Below are 21458 nucleotides of genomic sequence, written 5' to 3' on the forward strand. Positions count from 1 at the left end.
TTATTATTATTATTATTATTATTATTATTATTATTATTATTATTATTATTATTATGTCTGGCAACCACAAATGTAATGAAGCAATGAAGTCAGTAGTAAACTTCCATCAGAAACACCATCAATTGGACCATTAAAAGATATAGCATGAGGAACTAGGACAATGTGTACAAAATGTGTAACATTTACCCTGGCCTGTACTAGAAATTCCTGAGACAGAGGAAGAAAATAACTTGCAGGGAGTATAAAAACTTGTATCTACCACTGGAATTTCAGGAGGGAAAATCAGGAACAAGAAGGACATAATAAGGATATTTTAAAAACCCATCAATCCAACAATGATAAGTACAGCTACAGCTTCCACCAAATCCTGGGGCTTTTGGCTGGTTTGGAAGAGCCCAGAAAAGAAGTGTTGTCACAGCATTGCAGTTGCACTCCCTGTTTAGCTCTCCAGAGCTGCATTCATAGTTTTATCCCATCAAATGATTGCATTTGTTATTGGTAAGGTAAGAGTCTGAGAGAAGTAGTTCATTTAGATACAGGGACTGGGGAGACCCATACATTTTTTGGTTAGTTGTTAAAAAAGAGAGGATTGTTCCTGCAAAACATTTTCTTAGTGTGATCTCCACTGGTAAAAGTTATATTAATGAAAGAATTCCGTAAAAGTCTAGTGTACATAGGAGGATCAGGAGGAAGCTGCATGTACCCCCAAAGCCCCAGATGCTCTTGGTATGGTTTTGTTAAATTGACAGAAGAAGACCATTTCTAGAATGATCATACATTTTCTCTATGCTTGAGACCTACTTTGGATGAATTGAGCATTCATCTTCTGAATTGTCACCTAAAAGTAGAATCTCCTGCAGCGGCGTCCCATGTCAAGGTGTGACCAGGTGCACTGGGGCCTTTGGGGGCTGGGATTTGGGGTGGAGCCAAAGGGTGCTTTCCCACCTCCCTGTCCTATGTGGCTTTACTCATGAGTAAAGCCACATGGGGCAGGGATAGAGGGTAGGGATGGGGGAGCTGGGCCGTCTCCCTCCCTTTTCTGTGAGGCTTTATTTAGAAGTAAAACCATGCAGGGCAAAAACAGGGGAACCAGGCCCTCTCCCTCCCTCCCTTTTCTGTGTGGCTTTACTTGGAAGTAAAGCCACACCAGGTAGGGATGGGAAAAGCAGGGCCCTCCCCCATTTCCTGTGAGACTTTACTTGGAAGTAAAAACAAGTGGGGCAGGGACAGGTGGCGTGCCGGGCCCTCTCCCTCCCTGCTGTGTGTGGGGTGCATGACAGGGAGGGGGGAGCACTCATTTGGTGTCACCCCTCTTCTCTCGCGTCACCCTGTGCGGGCCACAGTCCCCGCACTCTCCTAGTGACGCTACTGATCTCCTGCAGGTTTAGTAGGCAGGGCTGCTTTGCTGACTGATTGATTCAAAGGCCAATAAGACACGAGAGAACAGAAACGTTTTTTAAAAACCTGACACAAACCAGCATAGGTTGCTGAGCAACTATATGACATCAGCATGCTTGGCCTATTTTTTGTTGCACAATGGTTGAAGAAATCATTTCTTTCTTTGCTGAATGGAAGCAATGGAATGGTCATCTTATGAAGGGGAAAGGGACAATAGAATAATAGAATCATAGAGTTGGAAGAGACCACAAGGGCCATCCAGTCCAACCCCTGCCATGCAGGAAATCTAAATCAAAGCACCTCTGACAGATGGCTATCCAGCCTCTGCTTAAAGACCTCCAAAGAAGGAGACTCCACTATTCTCCAAGGGAGTGTGTTCCACTGTCGAACAGCTCTTTCTGTCAAGAAGTTCCTCCTAATGTTGAGGTGGAATCTCTTTTCCTGGAGCTTGCATCCATTGTTCTGTGTTTTAGACTCTGGAGCAGCAGAAAACAACCTTGCTCCATCCTCAATATGAAATCCACTATGATTCTATGATTCTATAATAGTGTCAGTTTACATCACAGATGCATCAGGACAAAGAGAGTGGACACTGGGTCAAACAAACTATCTAACTGTATTACTACCGCCCACTCTGAGGCATTCTTAATTATTTAATATTCAGCACTGTTGCACCTCCAACAGTTCCACAGTTGTAGTACAGGGCTCTGTAGCACAGCGGTTGGAAATCTTTATGAGCACAAGGACAATCTTTGTTTGTGTACCAGGCCTTGAGGGCTGCCTTCCTATGGTGGAAAGGGGACAAACATAGTTGAGTTTGGGGCTGGAAGAAGTGGTGTTCATTCATGCATATAAGGAGGAATGCACTGAAGTGGCCAGAAGCAAAAAGAATACAGGGCTCCTTCATATTTAAGAGTTGTGTCAAGAAGGGAATTTGAGCAGATATCATAGAAGATGTGACTGCTGAATTCTCCACTTCTACACAGTTATTAAAGATGAAGGAGCCTTGTCTCCCTTTGCTGTTGGCTACTCTACTGTGCATACAAGCACACAAAGCCCACTCCACCACACTATTCCATTATCTGAGCAACAGGGGAAGGAGACCATACTTGACAAGTTGTCTTCCACCTTCCCTTCACTCTGGCAGGATAAGATCTAGAAAACAGACAATGGGACTCCATAGCCCACTTTGCCCTATTGCTCAGATGTCTTCTGGAGGTAAAGAGGAGGAGATTTCAAAAGGGCAGAGACTAACAAAGTGGATGAAGAGGCATTGTGAGCTACCTCTGGCCCAGAGGCCAAAGAACCTGCTTCCACACCATAGAGCCTAATTAAAGTCTCTTCAGTTTCTGTACCTTATAGTGAAATGAATGGGTGGGCATGTAGTGTAATTTTACTAACAACAACATCAGCAACAACAACAAAACAACAGTTGTGGTGCCAGTGGTGATAGGCACTTTGGGAGCAATCCCAAATGGACAGACATCTCAGTGAAATCACAATAGTGTAATTGCAAAAAGGACACTACTTGAAACATGTCACATTATCTGACAATACTTCACTGATTCTAAACTCTTAGATAGAATCAGAATCCCTGATGGTCTAATGCTACAACAAAAACACCAAATAAATAAATAAGTAAATGGTGAAACAAGATAAACTCACCATCAAATCTGTCTCACAAGAGACTAAATAAAACTAAGGAAAACAATAACAGGGCTGTTGTCATGAAACACTAGGAAAAGAAATTGCTTGGCTGAGGAGAAGACCCCTTTTCAACTTTTTTTCCGTTTGTGTATCTGTGTGTGTATTTGCTGCCACCTTCTGGTAGACAGAATCATAGACAGTACTTCATGCTTTGCTAATCTATCATGAACAAATTCTTTCTAAATAGCAAAGATCAAGGAAATAGCTATAATTTATGTTTTGTGCACTTGCAAAGAAAAAAGTATATTTGGGTTTCCCCCCATTTTTTCGACAGCAGGATTGGTAAGCACTTGAATCTTGAGGGTCCAATCCTCATGTGAGCTGAAGTAAATCAGCATGATTTGTCTTGAAACATGTGTCAAACCAATTTGGGTGGCTGGTGAATCCGCTCCAGATTTTAGGTTCAGCTTTAAAGTAGCTGTTGAAGGTGATGGGTTGTAGTTGCTGTTTGTCACCAAGTCAACTTTGATTTATGGCAACCTAATGAATGAGTGACTTTCAAGAGCCTTGATCATTAGCTTCCCTGCTCAGGTTTTGTAATCTCAGGGCCATGGCTTCCTTGATTGAGCAATCCATCCATTGTTTGCTGTTACCCACCTCAATCCAATACAGGGAGAGGCGGGATACAAATAAATATTATTGTTGTTGTTGTTGTTATTATCTGGAACGTGGTCTTTTCCTATTGCCTCCCACATTACCAAATATTATCATCTTTTCCAACGAATTACATTGTTTCATGATATGCCCAAAGTATGACACATTCAGTTTAGTCATCTTCACTTCTAGAGAGAGTTCAGACTTGGGAGCTTATCACTTGGCATTTTAAACTGGCTCCAGCCTTCCAGGCCGCAGCCAGGATGCGGGATGGAGACAGGGATTATTGCACCCTAAATCACCACCAAATTGCTGGCTGCCATCAGCCTGGGTCTAAGCTGCACTCCACCAGCATTTTTTAGAAGTTGGAAAGCTGGTGGAGCACGACTTCGACCTGGCTGGGACCCAGGCTGATGGCAGCCGGCAATTTGGTGGTGACTTAGTGTGCGATCATCCATACCGCATCCCGGTTGCAGTCCAGGAGGCGGGAGCCAATTCAAAACACCATGCAATAAGCTCCTTGATTTGATCTCAGACCCAATCTTAGAGGTGCTGAATTCGACCCTGAAATCAGTTCAACACCCTATATATCTCCTTACAGGTTCAGACTAAAACCCTCAGTGAATTTACTACCTCACTGGCATGGGAGCCACCAGTCACCAGTAATTTTTATGACTCATAGCAGTAAATGAACCCAACACACATTTTCAAAAGAAAATGTTCCCTTTTACTGTAATTACTATACAACGAAATTCCAAGGCAGTGTACAGAAATCCTAAAGTGGCACATATAGAGTAAAATAAAGTAATTAAGAATAAGACCCCCCACAACCTTCATTAAGCTAAGTATTAAGATCAGCACAGCCTTGAAGTTAGTTAATAAAAAGAGTGGTTAATAAATATTTTAATAATAGAGTGGAGGGGCTTTCCCTGCTATTTTACCAAGCTGCTGTAGCACTACTGTAGCTAAATGTTTGAACTGGGATATTCTTTTCTTCCTCATCTAGGGCAGAGAATCTCAAACATGGTTCACTGGAAGTCTAAGGTTCTCTTAAGAGGTTAGCAGGAATCAGTGAGAGATTGCAATCAGAAAACAGCACATTTTAAAAAACTATTCATATAATAATGTATATGTAGTGGTTCTCTGATGCCAGCAATTCATTTCAAGGGTTCCTTCAGGGTAAAAAGGTTGAGAAAGGCTGGCCTGGGCTGTCCGTATGTCCGCCATGCACTTCAACTTTGGCTGGAATCCTGTTGGTTAGTCTCAACTAGACTATATTTTATTTTATTTATATCCCACCTTTCTCCCAGCATGGGACCTAAAATAGCTTACAACCATTTCAAACAAAGTTCAGTTAGAATCTTATTGTGCACAAGTTAAAAAGCAAGTAAACGATTCTATTAACAAGGTGCATGGTTAAAACAATTTAAAAGATAAATGAACAGTACACTATGTATAGGTCACCTAGTCAGAGTTTTCCCAACCAAAGTAAGGTATATATTGCTAGCTGCATCTCACTTTGAGATATGTGATATATGGATAGTGGAGTAGAAATGGATTAAATAACTAATAACAATGTTAAATTATGTTTCTATTTATGCTATATGATTGCATTTATACATATAAATTGGCTTATGTAAACCACACCCTTTTTCATCTTCCCCCGGGGATGGGGCGGCCAGCCTAATCAGGTAACCCCACATGTCCAGCTGGTGGGAAACACTGAAGATGAATGTCTTTGCAAGGTTTGCAACAAGAGACACTGGACCAAAGCAGACACAACTAGATTTGAACAGTTGATGCATTCTCCCACCCCCAAAAAGGATTCATTTTCCCCCTGTGCATAGATAGGATTTGGATTCCAGTGCTGTAGGGAGAAGGGGAGTGTCTAACCATTTCTGGAGCTGCTGTGGCTAGTAGCTGCCAATAGTTAATTGCTAAGAAGAGAATTTGGCAGCAGCATTTTTCATTAGCCACAGCATCTGCATTTCTCAAACAATTTAGACATGGCTTGTGTTTCCAACAAAACAAAACAAGACATGATAGCAAGTATATGAATGCATATTAGCACAACTGCACACACAGTAAACATGTATGGCTATCTGTGAATGGCCAAAATTATCACCCTAAAGCTCTTTTGAGATAACCTTTTTGTTTACTTGCATGTAAAAAAAAAAGTGTGTCAGTATGAAATGGCAGCAGATTCTTTAATTTGTTTTGGTTGCATCTTCACTGCAAGTGTTTGGGGAAAGTATTTCAGGGATGTTATGTCTCTTGTGCCAAAGTACCTCACCTGGCTTTATGTACTAAGCACCTGAGTGTAGTTGGTGAGTGAGGGCTGTATTTGCTACTTTACCTCAGACAGCAAAATGCATTCAGTTGTGAATGTAGATCACAGTACATGGAAAAAGTGTGGACTTGTGTGTGTGCATGTATGCACGCAGTTCTGGCCATTTCTGTTATTGCAGCTATTCTCTCCATACCCCCAATTCCACTGCAGTTGTTTGTGTTACTACACATGGTTTTTGTGGTTTTTATAAAATTGAATAAACTGTGTATTTTGTTTAATTAGTGATTAGGTGTAACATCTATATATGAACTCAAAGTAGCACACACAAGTCTCTATCTCCATTTATTATCACAACTTGTGAAGTAGATTACTCTAGGTTCCCTGGCTCAGTGGGAACTATACTGGGGATCTCTTTAGTCCTAGTCCAACATGCTACGATATTGTGGCCAGCTATTTATCCATTTGTGGAACTTTTCCTTTAAAATGCTATGTGAAAATGCCACCTATGTGTTGAAGCATGATTCCCACCCTCTATCTCTGAGACTGAGGGTTCTTGCCACTTGACACCTAAATCTGGTTTCTGTCGGGTCTCTCCTCCATCACCTTCTGTTAACCTATGTGCCCAACTGATTGTAGTGGTTAAACCAGAAAGCCAAATTAACATCAACATTCCACTTGAATGTTGGAATTCAAGGATATTTACATGGGAAATGAGCAGGCTCTTTTGGTACACTTTTTAAGCTATTTAATATAAGTGTTGATAGATATATCATTCCTTTTATACATTCCTCTTAGGGAGAAACACAGACACAACAGCAATGTCTGGGTGCTCAAATTTCATTGGATAACAATACCTTGCATATAAGGCATTATTCATAATTTTGTATGGCCATCAAGATGTCATACTTTCATAGGGCTTTCATAAGGATTGAATCTTCATCTCTCTGCATCTCTTTTACAGGCTTGGTAATAATTAACATATATAAGAACATCATATTTCTAAACAATTTATCATAGCTTCTTATCCATCATGATCATCATCATGATCATGATCATCATCATGTTCCTTCATAATATCATGGTTTCCATAGTGTCTGATTAGGCATTATATAGCCATTTCTCTAAGGCTGTTGTACAGAATTCTGTCTCTCATCTATAACACATTCAGGTACATTTTCCCATCTGTTTGAAGAATTATACAGCTCTAAAAGGCTTCTGTGACAAGACAGGTAAACAAGAGTCATTGTTCTTATTATGGCTTAACAACATTCATAATTACTTAAGCATATATATTCTTATTACAACCTTACTAGTACAGTACCAGCATAAATCAGCATTTTAGGACAGCATATCAGGACAGTTATCAGATTTTAGTTTATCAGGAGGGTTGTCATAGACAATGGACTTCCATGCTTGAAGGCATGCTGAATGCTGCCTGATTTGGACTTTATCTCAGCCTCTTTTGTCCTCTCCTTATGCCCACTCAATTTGAATGTTGAGCAATCAAAACTGACTAGCTCAAATACCCAGTACACTATTTCTTGGAGAGCCAGCATGGTGTAGTGGTTTGAGCATTGGACTATGATTCTGGAGACAATAATTCAATATTTTTTCATGTCCACAATAATATCACTGGATGCTCATCCATTTTTTTTTTTTAAAAATCAAAGAATATCCTACAAAACTGAGGCTTTTCTTGGTGTGAAGAATGGGAGGGGATACACTCATGGGGATGGAAAACCATGATTTCCTCAGAACTAAAAGAAATCTCTGTAAACCTTGTCACCAAGCCCAAATATTTCCATGTACATTTTACTGTCTATAAATAGTTAGCATTAAAAAATATAAGATCATCCAGAATAGTTCAGAAGCACTTAAGTACATACCCTGAATTTCTCTAAATGAACAACATCTATAAAAGAAGGTGGTGGCAGGCTTATGTCAAAAGAACTCAATAATTCTTTTTGCTGTGTGTGTGTGTAATACCCCTGAAGAGAAAGATGACTTCTAAGGGGGGAATGGAAATGTGTGAAGTACCCCCTTTCCTTGGCTGCATTTCTGATTCCATTCACCACCTTCCAAAGCCCCCTTTACAGAATAACCCTTCATTTGGTTACACTAATTTATAAAGTATAGTTTGACCCAGAAAGTCAGCTGTGATGCAGACTAAATTGCAGCTGTCTTGGACTAAAGGACTGCCATTTTGTTGTTGCTGTTCTTAATAATACCCAATCACTATTGACAACCACTTTCACCTTTTGAGTGACGATGAAGCAACGCCTCAAGGCCCCCTGCTCCATCTCAAAATGAGATTGGAAAAATTGAATAAGGAAATATTATAATATTATGGTTTGGAGAGAGGGATAGATAGATAGATAGATAGATATAGATAGACAGGCAGAAAAAGATTAGATACAGCTATAGATACAGACAGATATATTGATGTTGCCTGCCTCTGTGTCTGTCTCTTTCTTGCTCTCATTGCCTTTATTAGTAACAGATACATTTTAAAATCCACCCTTTAATAACTAAAATGTAGTTATCTACTCACTCTGAGTTTGGCAAAGTCATATAAAGTAAAGAGACCTTCTTCACCAACTGATTAGCCCACTACTGAGTAAATTCCCAGGTAAAACTGACTCCTTCTGTTTACGCCTCCTATTGGATAACAATGATTCTATAGTATCCCATAAGGTGGCTAAATTTTGTTACATTTGTCTGTAAACTGCACCCTCAACTGACTAATGGCCATTTTATTACCGTGTAGAAAGATCTGTTTGGATATTGTATATGTATAGTCTATTATCAGTTTATATTTTAACCTGTTACTGTTATACTGATACGCTGTTTGTGTGGTTTTGTTTTAATACTGGTCAAAGACCGAATAAATTTTATTACTATTACTATTACTATTACTAGTAAAGAGGGCTTGTCAGACTATCCATGATTTATTTCAGCCTTAAATCCACCAAACAGTGATACCTTTATTGGCCAACCGAAATGCACAATATACTTGTTGCAAGCTTTCGAAGTTCCACTGGCTTCTTCATCAGGCAAGATGTTACAAACCAAACAGGAGAAAAATTAGAGATGTTAGTAAGATGCCTGCATTTTGTTGTTTCTGTCTTTAGTTAAGATGGTATGGGGAGGGTATATTTAGCAGGCTGGCCCCTCCTCCTCTGGCCATGTGGCAATTGGGCAAAGTCCAGGAAAGTTAAAGTCCATTTGCATATCAGCAAGGGCTCCTCTTTACAATCTGTCTCCATTCCTCTGAGGTCACAGGCCTCCTTGTAGGCAGAGGACAACTGATTCCTCAAGAAGTCTTCATATTTTTGCATAAGGAACATTTTGGTAGGTGTAGAGGTAAACCATGCCAATTTGGTCCAAATTTGAAAAGAAAAAAATTGTTTTACCTTGGTTAAAGGTCCCAGTCCACTGGCTCACTCTTCAGGGTTCCCCTGTTGCAGGTACAATGTGGTATCTCACAATCCAGAAAACATGGCCATTTAGTAAATATTAATCTTGTATCCTTAGGAGGAACCTCCCGACAGTAAGAGCTGTTCAACAGTAGAACACATTCCCTCTGAGGGTGGTGGAGTCTCTTTTCTTGGAGGTCTTTAAACAGAGGCTGGAAGGTCATCTGTCGTGGATGCTTTGATTGAGCGTTCCTGCATGGCAGGGGGTTGGACTGGATGGCCTTTGCCTTTGTGGTCTCTTCCAACGCTCTAATTTTAAAAACACTCATGGGATGATGATGATGAAGATGATGATGATGATGATGATGATGATGATGATGATGATGATAATAATAATAATATTTATTTGTATCCCACCCCTCTGAGAACAATCGGGGCGGCTAACAAAGTTAAAAATACAGAACATATAAAATCCCTGATACCCTCCCCTCCTTAAAAAAGTATTAAATCCATGGTCTTCTGGTTGAAAGAGTCCCCCCTTTCAAGGGCTGTTCAGTTCAAGATTAATTTAAAGTCCAAGAACCATCTGAAGGGAGAGCAGTGGCTGTAAAACTTTCTGCTCACAGCTGGACTGTAGGCACAACGCAGCAGGATGGAAGCACTGGCTATAACATACTATAGAAATAATGAGGTTTTTTTTAAAAAATCAGTTCTTTGGGTTTCAAAAAATCAAACTAAGAATTCAGAGCTTTGAGAAGGAAATGGACTGTTAAGAGACCCAGAAGTTCTAATCAATCATGTCCGTATTCTGTTTCTACCTCCCCCCCCAAGAGGTCTTGTTAGTCCCTTCTTAGAGGGATGGGTTTGCATCCCAGTAATTTCAAGTGCAATTCTGAGATTATTATCTCTTATGTGAGTGAAATATTGTTGCCTTACTGTAGGGCACAGAACCAAGAAGACTGTCACATTTCTTAATGATGACATTGGGAAAGGTAGTGTGTGATAGTTATGAAAACCCATTCTTTGTCACTAAAGCAAATCATTACCCACCTCCTTCTTGAACGTAGTGACTTGTGGAGTGATGTTAAGCATTTAATAAAATTGAAGCCAACAAGAAATTGGAAAGATGGATGTGAGCTGTTCAGGATGATGTTTGAGGTGCCTTGTGATGGCTGGCTTTTGAAAAGGACTTCAGTCTTCCTTAAGAGTTGCCTCTGAGCTTGTGGGTAGTTTGGACATACCCCAGAGGACAGGATCAAAATTAAAAATGACTTTAATAGATTAGAAAGCTGGGCCAAAGCTAATGAATTTCAACACAGAGAAATGTAAGGTACTGCACTTAGGATGGAAAAATGAAATGCACAAATATAGGATGCGGGACACCTGGCTGAACAAGACTACGTGTGAAAGGGATCTGGGAGTCCAAGGAGACACAAATTGAACATGAGTCAACAGTGTGATGTGGCAGCTAACAAGGCCAATGCAACTTTAGAAGTATAGTGTCTAGATCAAGAGAAGTAATAGTGCCATTCTATGCTGCTCTGGTCAGGCCCCACCTGGAATATTGTGTTCAGTTCTGGGCACCACAATTTAAAAAGGATATTGAGAAACTGGAGCATGTCCAAAGGAGGGAGACTAAAATGGTGAAAGTTCTGGAAAGCATGCCCTACGAGGAATGACTCAGGGAGCTGGAGATGTTTAGCCTGGAGAAGAGAAGGTTAAGAGGTGATAGGATAGCACTGTTTAAATACTTGAAGGGATGTCATATTGAGGAGGGAGCAAGCTTGTTTTCTACTGCTCCTGCATGGCAGAATGGGATTGGACTGGATGGCCCTTGCAGTCTCTTCTAACTCTATGATTCTATGAGTCTTGGGCAAACCAAAAGCTTGGAAAAGTCCCCCTTTTCTGGATTTCAGTTCCCATACTTGGGAATTCTGGTAGTTTTTGTCCTAAAACGTAACTTTTCCAAGGATTTCTCAGGGCCAAATGTAGTAAGTTATACATTAAATGTATTATACAATCCATAAATCAGCATAACTCTGTAAGTTGTAGGTCCCAAAAGGGAATTTTCCAAGCTGTGGTCCAGAGAATGCTCAGAATATCAGTGGCATACAGGGCATGGGAGAGTAGGGATACATTTCATCATTGATTTTCTTCTTCAAGGAACCAGTGAGTAATTTTAACAATGAACTTCTTGTCAGGGATTTGTAGGGTTAAAACACAGCACACAGGGAAATGCTTGATGTGTGTGTGTTTGATCATGAGCATTCAGCAGAAGGACAAGGTTGATTAGCACAGCTGATGCTCATTGGCTCAAGGATACTTCAGTGTCTAAGTGCACGTAGCCATGGATGATGAAACCATGTGTCTGGATTGCACAGGGGACACTTGTCATGGTTACACACAGGAACTCACTGGGTTTTGGAGACCACATGGTCTGGAGTCTATATAAACCCAGGGGTTGCAAGTGATAGCTTGTGGGTTTATAGTAGGAGTTGGTTTGGTATGGTTTGGAGTTTTGGAGATCTGTATTTGTATTATAGCACTGTGAATAAAGAGCACTTCGGGAAACTTTGCTTCTCTGGTGGTTTATCAGAAGAAGTCTGGCATCGGTTTGCTGTGTGTCCCCGGAGGTTCCTGCATTGCTTCAGTTCCTGGAAGATATCCAGTTGCTGTTATCTCAACTGCCTTTGGAGCCATGCTTCAGCTTCTAAAATGGCTAGCTCTGCTACAAAGGTCTGATTTAACCCCAGGACTCGTTTGAGTTGCTGACAGTAGTTGTTGGACCCCAGCAGTTGCGCTGACGCTTCTCACCATGAGAGTTTTCAAAAACTATTCTCATTGGGAAGATTATTCATCATTTGAGACCTACTCTGTAGAAAATTCACACAGGTTATTTTGGGTGGAAAGCAACATTTTCTGCACAAAAAATAATATCTAAGGTACAGGATGTAGCATTTTCTGTGGAGAAATATTCTTTTCTGTGAAGAAAATGTGGTTTTCTATGTAGAAAGTGCCATTTTTTGTGTGCAAAACTACCATGTGCAATTTTTGCATAGATTAAGTCCCAAATAGCAAAGGTGCTTGTTAATCCAGAATTCTTCTCACAGGGTTTCTCAATGATAAATATGTTTTTCAATCATTTTTGCATAGTTTTGAATATTCCTCCTATCCCTAGAGGCATGATAGTAGAAGGCCATTTCCAACCAGCAGCCCATACCCTGAATCCTATTGGTTAAGTCCAGCTTGGTTAATCAAAACACACAAAATTCCCACCAGTTCAGTGGGTCAGCTCTATTTGGGACTAACAATAAGGCTTTGGGGAATTTCTCAACCCACTGTGTTGCCTTCCTAGTCCAAGTAGCAAAGCCAAAATCACTCTCCAGATGTTGCTATATATATAATGCTTTTGAATCTGTAGGGTCAAGAATATTTGAATGCCAGGCAAAATTCATATTTTTAAATAAAAAGTGATGTGTTTATAAAATATTTATCAGCAATGTTATGTTAAGGAGGAGACACAGACAAAGACTCTGCTGAAATGTAAGCAATGCCTGAGTTATTGCCAGTTTCAGTAGCTACTAGATTGTGCTTTGTAATGACACATGCAACCATCCTGTTGCTGTTCAGTGTATTTGGTAGAATCTGCATGTGTTTTCCCCTTTCCATTCTCTTTATTTTCATAGTACATAAATATAGAGGTGCACACACACACATGCCTTCTTTTTGTTGTTAACTGCCCTCAAGTCAATCTTGACCCATGGTGACCCTGCTGATGAGACATCTCCAAGACCCTCTGTCCTCCACTGCTCTGTTCAACTCCTGCAAACTCATATTCATGATCTATTTAATAGAGTCCATCCATCTTGCATGCAGTCTTCTTCTTTTCCTACTTCCTTCTATCTTTCCTAGCTTACTGTTTTTTTCCAATGATTCATGCCTTTTCATGATGTGTCCAAAGTATGACAACCTGTGTTTTGTCATCTTGGCTTCTAGGGAGATTTCTGGCTTGATCTGCTCCAGGATCCATTTGTTGGTCTTTTTGGCTGTCCATGGAATCCTTAGCACTCTTCTCTAGCACCACATTTCAAATGAGTTGATTTTTCTCCTTTCCTCCTTCTTAACTGTCCAGCTCTCACATCCATACATGGCAGTAGGGAATACAATGGTTTGTATGATTCTAACTTTTGTGCTCACTTGTATATCCTTGCATTTTAGGATCTTCTCTAGTTCTTTCATAGCTGTCCTCCCCGTTCTTAATCTTCTTCTCATTTTCTGGATGCAGTCTCAATTTCTATCAATGTTTGATTCCAGGTATGAAGATTATTTTACTATTTCTGTTTCTTTGTTGTCTAATTCAAATTTGTGTAGGTTCTCTGTGGTCGTTATTTTTGTTTTCTTTATGTTCAACAATAGGCCTGCCTTTACATTTTCTTCCTTGATCTTTCTTAGTAGTTGTTCCAGGTGTTTGAGGTTTTCTGCTAGTATTATGGTGTCATCTGTATATCTCAGATTCTTGATATTCCTTCCTCCTATTTTCATTCCTCCTTCTTCTATGTCCACGCAAGCTTTTCTTACAATATGTTCTGCATGTAAATTGAACAAGTAGGGTGATAAGATACACCATTGTCTGACTCTTTTGGCAATTGGGAACCATTCTGTTTCTCTGTGTTCTGTCCTGACAGTAGCCTCTTGTCCTGAGTACAGATTCCTCATCAAGACTATCAGATGTGTTGTCACTCCCATGTCTTTTAGGGCATTCCATAGCCTTTCATGATCTACGCAGTCAAAGGCTTTGCTATAGTCTATAAAGTACATTCTGATTTTCTTTTGGAACTCCCAAGTGCACTTCATTATCCATCGTATGTTTGCAATGTGGTTCCTAGTGCCTCTTCCTTTCCTGAACCCTGCTTGGACCTCTGGGATTTCTCTCTCCATGGTTGGAGTCTATGTTGTAGAATTTTGAGCATAATTTTGCTTGCATGGGATATTAGTGCAAATATAGTTCTATACTTGCTGCCATCTTTTGTCTCCTTTTTTGTGGATGGGGATGTATATTAATTGTTTCCAGTCTGTCAGCCATTGCTCCCCCCCCCCCCCCATATCTATTGACATATGTTAGTTAGCAATATAGTTGACTCTGTCAGTGTGGACTGTAGCAGCTTACTTGGAATATCATCTGTTCCTAATGACTTGTTTTTTGCCATTTCTCTTATTGCTGCTTCTACCTTGTTTTTTAGAATTTGGGGTTCATCTTCATATGGCTCTTCATTCCATGTGTCTTTAATTCTCTCATCTCTTTTATATAGCTCTTCTGTGTATTGTATCCAAAACATGAATTGTGTTATTTTTATTGGCATAGAGTATTCCAGTCCTTGGTTTGAACCTCCCTTTGATTTCCCTGATCTTGTGGAATAAGGGACTCGACAGACAGGTGGCAAAACACTGCCCCTGTTTGCCCTGGCAAAGGATTGAGAACCCTTCCTCACCTGGAAGAAGCTTCTCCCTTTGAACAGTCACCTTGGAAGCAGCAACCAAGAAGCCTCTTGTCTATGCCAGCCTTTGCCTCAAAGCCACCATGGGCAAGAGGCTTTTTGGCTGCTGTTCAGCCAGCTGCTTAGTTGCTGCTCTCATGGTGACTGGGTGCAAAGGAAGCAGCAACAGAGCAGAAAAACGCAAGGAGAAGATGAATTTTTTTGTCAATGTAGACAACCTCTTTGAAGTTAGACAATCTCTTTGAGGAGTGTCACATATAAAGGATGTATATCCTATTCTATTTACATTATTACAAATATCCAGTTCCACAAAAAGTTCCCATAAAAAGCTGTGTTTGAATGTAATATTTAAACCAAATGTGCTCAATCAGATAACATTATTTAGAACAATTTTCTGGAGTTTTTTCATTTCTTCTTTTTCTGGAAAACCCACATCAATACTTCAATTTCTCTAAATTCAACTGAGCATGAAGTAGCCTGCAAGTACAGAGCATTACAATTAAACAATGGGGCTTTCTACACTGCCCTTTGGGACGTCCTCCGGACGTCCCATTTTAAAAAAGGGGCGTCTCTTTTAGACGCCCCTGGGCCTAGTACGGACTCCGTCCGTACAAGATGGTGGCGCCCCTTCTACATGGGCGCCGCCATCTTTACGTACTGGACGCACAGCGTCCAAACGTGTCGCGCCGCCTGTGACGTAGCGAGCGCGCCCCTGGCGCCTCGCTACGTCGCAAACGCGACGCTAAAAGAAGCTCCATTTTGGAGCTTCTTTTTTCGGTCCGCGCGGGAGTCGGGCCATCTGAAGGCTCCGGCTCCCCCGCGGACCTACTGGCGGCGGCGGCAGACCGCCGCAAAGTGGCGGTCTGTACCCCGCCAATGTGAGCCTTTACTCCAAATGAATCCATCTGTATTCAATAGGACTTATTCCCAGGTACATATGTAGCCTAAGGCTGTGATTTAAAACATACTTCCATTACATTCTATGGGATGTACATCCAAGTCATAAACAATAGCACCTCTTCCCAGTTGGGTACTCTCCAAATGTTTTGGACTGCAACTCTCACCATCCCCAGCTAGCATGGCCACTGAAAGATATAATCCAACACTACTAGAGGCCACTATTCTGGGGAAGACTGATACACAAAATTGTCCTGAAAGTCTCAATATGCCCATTATCTCTGAAACCTGGATGCCATTGCTTTGTTTCTAGCATTTCTAGCAATACCACACCCAGAATGGCCTGACCAGAAACAGGCAGTGTGTCGCAACATCAGACAAACGGGAAGATACAAATATTTATTCAGTATAGTAGCCAAGTAGGCTTTGAAGGAAAAGCAGCCTAGATTAGAAGAGTGGGAGACAGATTCACTGTTAACACTAAGAATGAAATGTTTGACATAATATATTACAGGATGGATTAGAATCTTTTAAAGATTTCTTGTAAAAAACTTGCTAAACCTATGTTTTGTTTTCCTCTAAGTAAACCATCTTGGAATTTTAAGCCTACTGCTCAATAAGTTTATATAGAAATCTATCTAACCTGTTACTTGATCTCTATCTTCATTCCTTCTTTTAATCCAAGTCGGAGTTTGAGAAGAGAATTATACATGTGACAGGGAAGAAAATCTGTGATAGTGGTGGAAATTTTGGGGTAGAAATTTAGTCTTGGAGTTTATGGTGAAAACTGGGGGTGTGAATACTGAGCATACCCATACATGTATGCTGAGTCTTAGGAAAGCTGATTTCAAATAGCTCAGGACAAAGTTGGGTAGGATCCTATGGCAAAAAATTCCAGAGGAAATTGCTCAAGTGAGGGTCAAATATGGGTTCCTGAAGTCCTCAAGCACTGCAGGCTCAGTAGACTGCCCCTTTTCTGGCAAAACAGGAAAATGGCCTCTATTTGGTAGCCTCCAGGTGTGGCAATCCACCTTTTAAATAAGTTGCAGGAGACCACACACTATTTAACATTTTCAAACTGTTACCCAAAAGGATCCCCACCAACTGTTAGCATTACTTCAAATATTGGGGAAATTAACTCTGAAAGAGGCTTGGGTAACTTTGGACTGTGTGCACCAGTGTATACCAGTACTAACTGGGAGGATTCCAGGTTTTGGGTAATTTAATAGTGTTTTATTTAGAAAAATGCAGAGTGTAACCACACACACAAGATAGCAGTTCAAACAAAGCATACAGAGTTGACCAAAGCAGAAATATGGAAAGGGGTTAGCAGAGTTTTTAGGCATTTGCAGTGTGGGTATTGTTACCTGTCTGAGGAGAACACTGTGGAAGCTGGAGTAGCTCAGACTAAGGTCTGAGGGTGACACAGAACATACACATAGTGTGGGTGTGTATGCAGGCTGGGTGTTATGCTGGTTGTGTATATAGAGGATAGGTTTTGAAATCATATTGATACCTTAATGCTAGTCCAAGGCGATGGGTTATGTGACCAAGTAACAAAGGCTGAATGACTTGTTCCAGAAATTGACCATAGGAGTCTGTTAGTAGTTGCATGTATTTTACAATATAATAAAGAGTTAAATGTAGGAAAGGTGTTATAAGCAAGACAAGTGATTACAGTCAATTGCACGAAATGCTGAATCACTTTGTAGCTGCTATAAAAGGGGTGTGTCTAAAACTAAGATGGTGGCAGCGTGGAACATATGTGAAGGAATGCTGGAGTTTCTGTTTGTTTATGCTGCTGTGAAAACTTCAAGGAAATTACACAGGAGGGAATGCTTCATGTCTGACCCCTTGAGGACTATGGTTTTCTGAACTGCAACTATGAATCCATGGAGTTAATGGACTAAAATTAAAGGACTAATGTTCTTTTTGGACAAGAAACAAAGAATATATATGCATTGTGTAGGAACCTAATATATGTTGCTCTTCCATTACACTCTACTGAGTAAATGGTACTCATTTTCAGATCCGGTGTTAGGGCTCTGTTTCTACACATGCATGGGTTTGAGGATGACTCTTCTGAACAAAACAGATTCCAGCCATGTTGATGGTGTTAGTTTTAGTGTAACAAAAACAGTGATTGGATTGGGATATCCCTGAGATGGATAGGTTGGGCTGGTGACACAACCGGGGACAAGTAGAAAGAGACTACTTACTGCTTTGGTTGTGAAGTGATCCTTTGTCTCAATCTTTGAGAGGAAATGCAGATTACTTGGGGGAAAGAAGGAGCACATTAGATTTTTTTGGTTTTGTTTATCTGGATGTACATGAGCCTTGGGGGAAATGGTCCCTTTTTTCCTGAGAAGCTGATCTAATTTTCTGAAAGGTCATCTCCAGATATGGGATATGAAATTATGAAGATCCTAAAATATAGTGCTGAGTATGCAGGAGTGCTTAACAAAACTTAAATGTGGACTTCTGGCCACTTTGGATGTAGAGGGTTTTTGGGGGGCAGTTTGGGCAGCCCTTCAAGGGTTCCTCAGGCACATTACACTTGACGAGCTTTGAACTAAAGGTAAAATCACAAACTGTTCCAACGGGAAAGAAGAATAGAGATGCCAGGAGAAGTAGTGTGACTGCCTTATGATAAGCAGGAGATGTATGGGAGACAGAAAGAGAGACACATAATCAAGAACAAGTCCAGTAGACTATGCCAGGCTTGTAAGGACATGTGAACATGAATAAGCCTCAGAATGAACTGAGTTTTGTGACACAGCCTTAAAAATAACAAAAAAGATTTGGGCTATTATCAGAGAAAGATGGAAAAAAAAGTCTGGGAAACTTACATTTTAGACTAGAGTTCTTCTAAATCACCAGTCAGTGTGGCTACCAGGGAAATTCCGGGAACTGGAGTTCAGAAGGGTAACTTCCCCAAAATCTGGATAAGTCCACTGGTGAAGTGACATAAGGTGACAATGAAATGGTGGAACTGTTTAGTTGCTGTTGAAGGCTTTCATGGCTGGCAAGCATAGTTTTTTATGGGTTATTCGGGCTATGTGGCCATGTTCTAGAAGAGTTTATTCTTGACGTTTCACCTGCATCTGTGGCTGGCATCTTCAGAGAATGCTGGTATGAAAGAGAGTGGGATCTCTTCCATGCTAGCGTTCTCTGAAGATACCAGCCACAGATGCTAGTGAAGTGTCAGGAATAAACTCTTCAAAAAGATGGCCACATAGCCTAAAAAAACCCACAAAAACTATTCAGTTGCTATTTGGTCTTAGTCTTTTCCCATAAGGGAAACTGTGTAGGACCTCAGAAAAATAGAAAAAATGATACAAGTAAGATGTTTTGGGCCAGGATAGGTGAAATAATAAATATAGAACTACTAGGTCCTTTAAAAGAGTTTGAGAGTCTTATCACATTGCAAACAAAAGATGGGAGGCAATGAGATAGAAGATTATTGCATAGGCTTTCCACCCAACCCCAGAGCGGACTGAAACGTAGGGAAATTTTTTTCCCCAGATTGGGTGTTATCGCATGCCTCCATGCTCAGACCGGAGGCATTGTGACCTGATTTTAGCCATCCTGTCCCCTATCTGTCCAAATCTCATCCTTCGCAAATGACAGGAATTAACTGTTCTTAGTGAAGGACAGGATTAGGACAGATCGGGAAGGATCTGGCTAAGATCGGTTCACGATGCCTCCAGTCTGGGCATGGAGGCATGCCATAACACCTGATCTGAATTCCCCCCCCCCAAGTTTCAGTCCATTTTGCGGCTGAGCAGAAAGCCCATGCAAAAATCTTCATAGAAGTGGCTTTCTGCTTACCTTCTTACTTGACATTTGAGTTTATCACACAGGAGGAGTTTCTCTTAATTTCGAATGAAAAGAAAGTGGGGCCACAACACATTCACAGGAATTTGCTAGTTCAGCGAATTTACGTGAATTCGAATTGCATTCGAAATGACTTCCCATTGCCCAAAAATAGCTTGCCATTGCCTGAAATTGCATGTGATCACCTCTCACACAATAACGTGAAACCCCATGATTGCATTTGGACTGACTTCCCGTTGCCTGAAATTGCATGTGGTAGACTATCACGCAATAATGTTAAACCCCATTGTTCAGATTGCCGTTGGATTATACTTCCAATTTCCCTTGTCTGATAAACTCCATTGTAGTGTTTCTATTTTCCCTCCAGAGGGAACCTTCTGCAAAAGCATGGCTTTTGGCAAACTGATTTTTTTTCAGCAGGAAAAGAGCATGTTTTTATGATCATCACCATCAGGAACAGCACAGAAGTGCTTTGTGGGCATGCGAGAAGGTAAGCAGAAAGCTGCTTGTAGCTTGCTGCCTCTCATCTTATTTTGTAATGTGATAAGGCCCTGCATCTCTAGGACCAGATTTTCATCCCTGTGTGCTGAAGGAGCTTGTGAAAGTTGTTTAAAAGCCATTTTTATTTTTCAGAATTCTTGGGGAATGGATGAAAATTCCCTACACCACACGCCCTAAAGGATATGTCAACCCTTAAATAGATAATGCTTCTTTTTTGTTTGCTATTTTTATAGGAACAAACTCAAAAAGTACTTTTGGGGCACAGAAATGCCTGATGCAGCGCACTCTGCAGCAGTTAACTGGTACAGTATATAATCATTTGTTACCTGGAAAATTATCAAAACAGTAGTAATTATCATGAGAGTTGAGCTGAAATGACTATTTGTAGTACAGTATATTTTTCTGCAATGTCAAATACCCCCACATAGTTAAATCTGATTGCTTACCTTGGGTCATCATATCCACTATGTGGTGTTTGGTTAGAGTTGGGCATGTGACTAATACAGGTTGTAGAAAGAGGGAATAGTCAGAGAATAATAATAATAAAAAAACCTCCAGTGATATCAATGCAGCAAAAGGAAACAATAGAACCAAACAGGCCAAAAAGGTTACTATTTTCATATCTTGTTTTCCAGAAACAATTCCTAAAAACTCTTAGAAGAGTACTGTTTTCAGTTTACAATGTTGAAGCCTATTGACTAATAATATATATATATACATGCAGGTGCACTAATTAGATAAATATAAACAAAGGTGTAAACACTTCAAAAGGAAAAAGATGTAACTTTTAAATAAAGACTGGAAAAAGAAGAGAATAAATCTATGGTAGGATATAGGCCATAATCTGACAGAAAACACACAGAAAAGAATCAAAAGAAATAAGAACAGCAATGAATTAAGCAGCACGTGCTGCAGGAAAATAGATTGAGAGAAATGAAGGTTAATTCTGGGGGGAAAGAAAAAAGATAAGGGAAGAAGAAGGAGCAAGAGGTGATTAAAGACTAAAGGAATGAAAGGAAACAACCCAACATGAACTTTGAACTCTCTTAAATCCTAACACAAACTGGAGGCCTAACTCCAACATGATGCTTCTGGTTTTCTGCCTCTCTGCCCACAACCCCTCTCCGAAAACCTGCTCTAGAGTTTCCCAGCCCCCTGGAGTAGGTTTTTAGGGTGGGTCTACAGGAGAGATGGCATTTGGCTTAGTACTGGGATGGAAACAATGCAACCCTCTAGATGTGTTTGTAGTACAACTCTCAGCATTCTTCAACATTGACTATGCTGGCCAGGGGTGCTGAGAGTTTCAGTTCCAAGTCAGGAGGT

The 21458-nt window shown here is 40.5% G+C and overlaps 1 protein-coding gene across 4 annotated transcripts in view; it reads left to right on the forward strand.

Annotated features, from left to right (window-relative positions):
- PDE10A (phosphodiesterase 10A) overlaps positions 1-21458 on the forward strand; it is a 398987-nt gene that overhangs the window by 63791 nt on the left and 313738 nt on the right. For 3 of the 4 annotated variants that reach the window (XM_042479399.1, XM_042479371.1, XM_042479390.1), the window contains exon 2: positions 20369-20437. The exons of the other annotated variant lie outside the window; for it this stretch is intronic. In XM_042479399.1, coding sequence (XP_042335333.1) covers positions 20410-20437 — 28 coding nt within the window. In that variant the 5' untranslated portion in view covers positions 20369-20409. The remainder of the gene's footprint in view (positions 1-20368; positions 20438-21458) is intronic. 4 annotated transcript variants of the gene reach the window in all.

The sequence above is a fragment of the Sceloporus undulatus genome, chromosome 1, assembly GCF_019175285.1.
Source record: "Sceloporus undulatus isolate JIND9_A2432 ecotype Alabama chromosome 1, SceUnd_v1.1, whole genome shotgun sequence".
Classification (NCBI taxonomy): Eukaryota; Metazoa; Chordata; class Lepidosauria; order Squamata; family Phrynosomatidae; genus Sceloporus; species Sceloporus undulatus.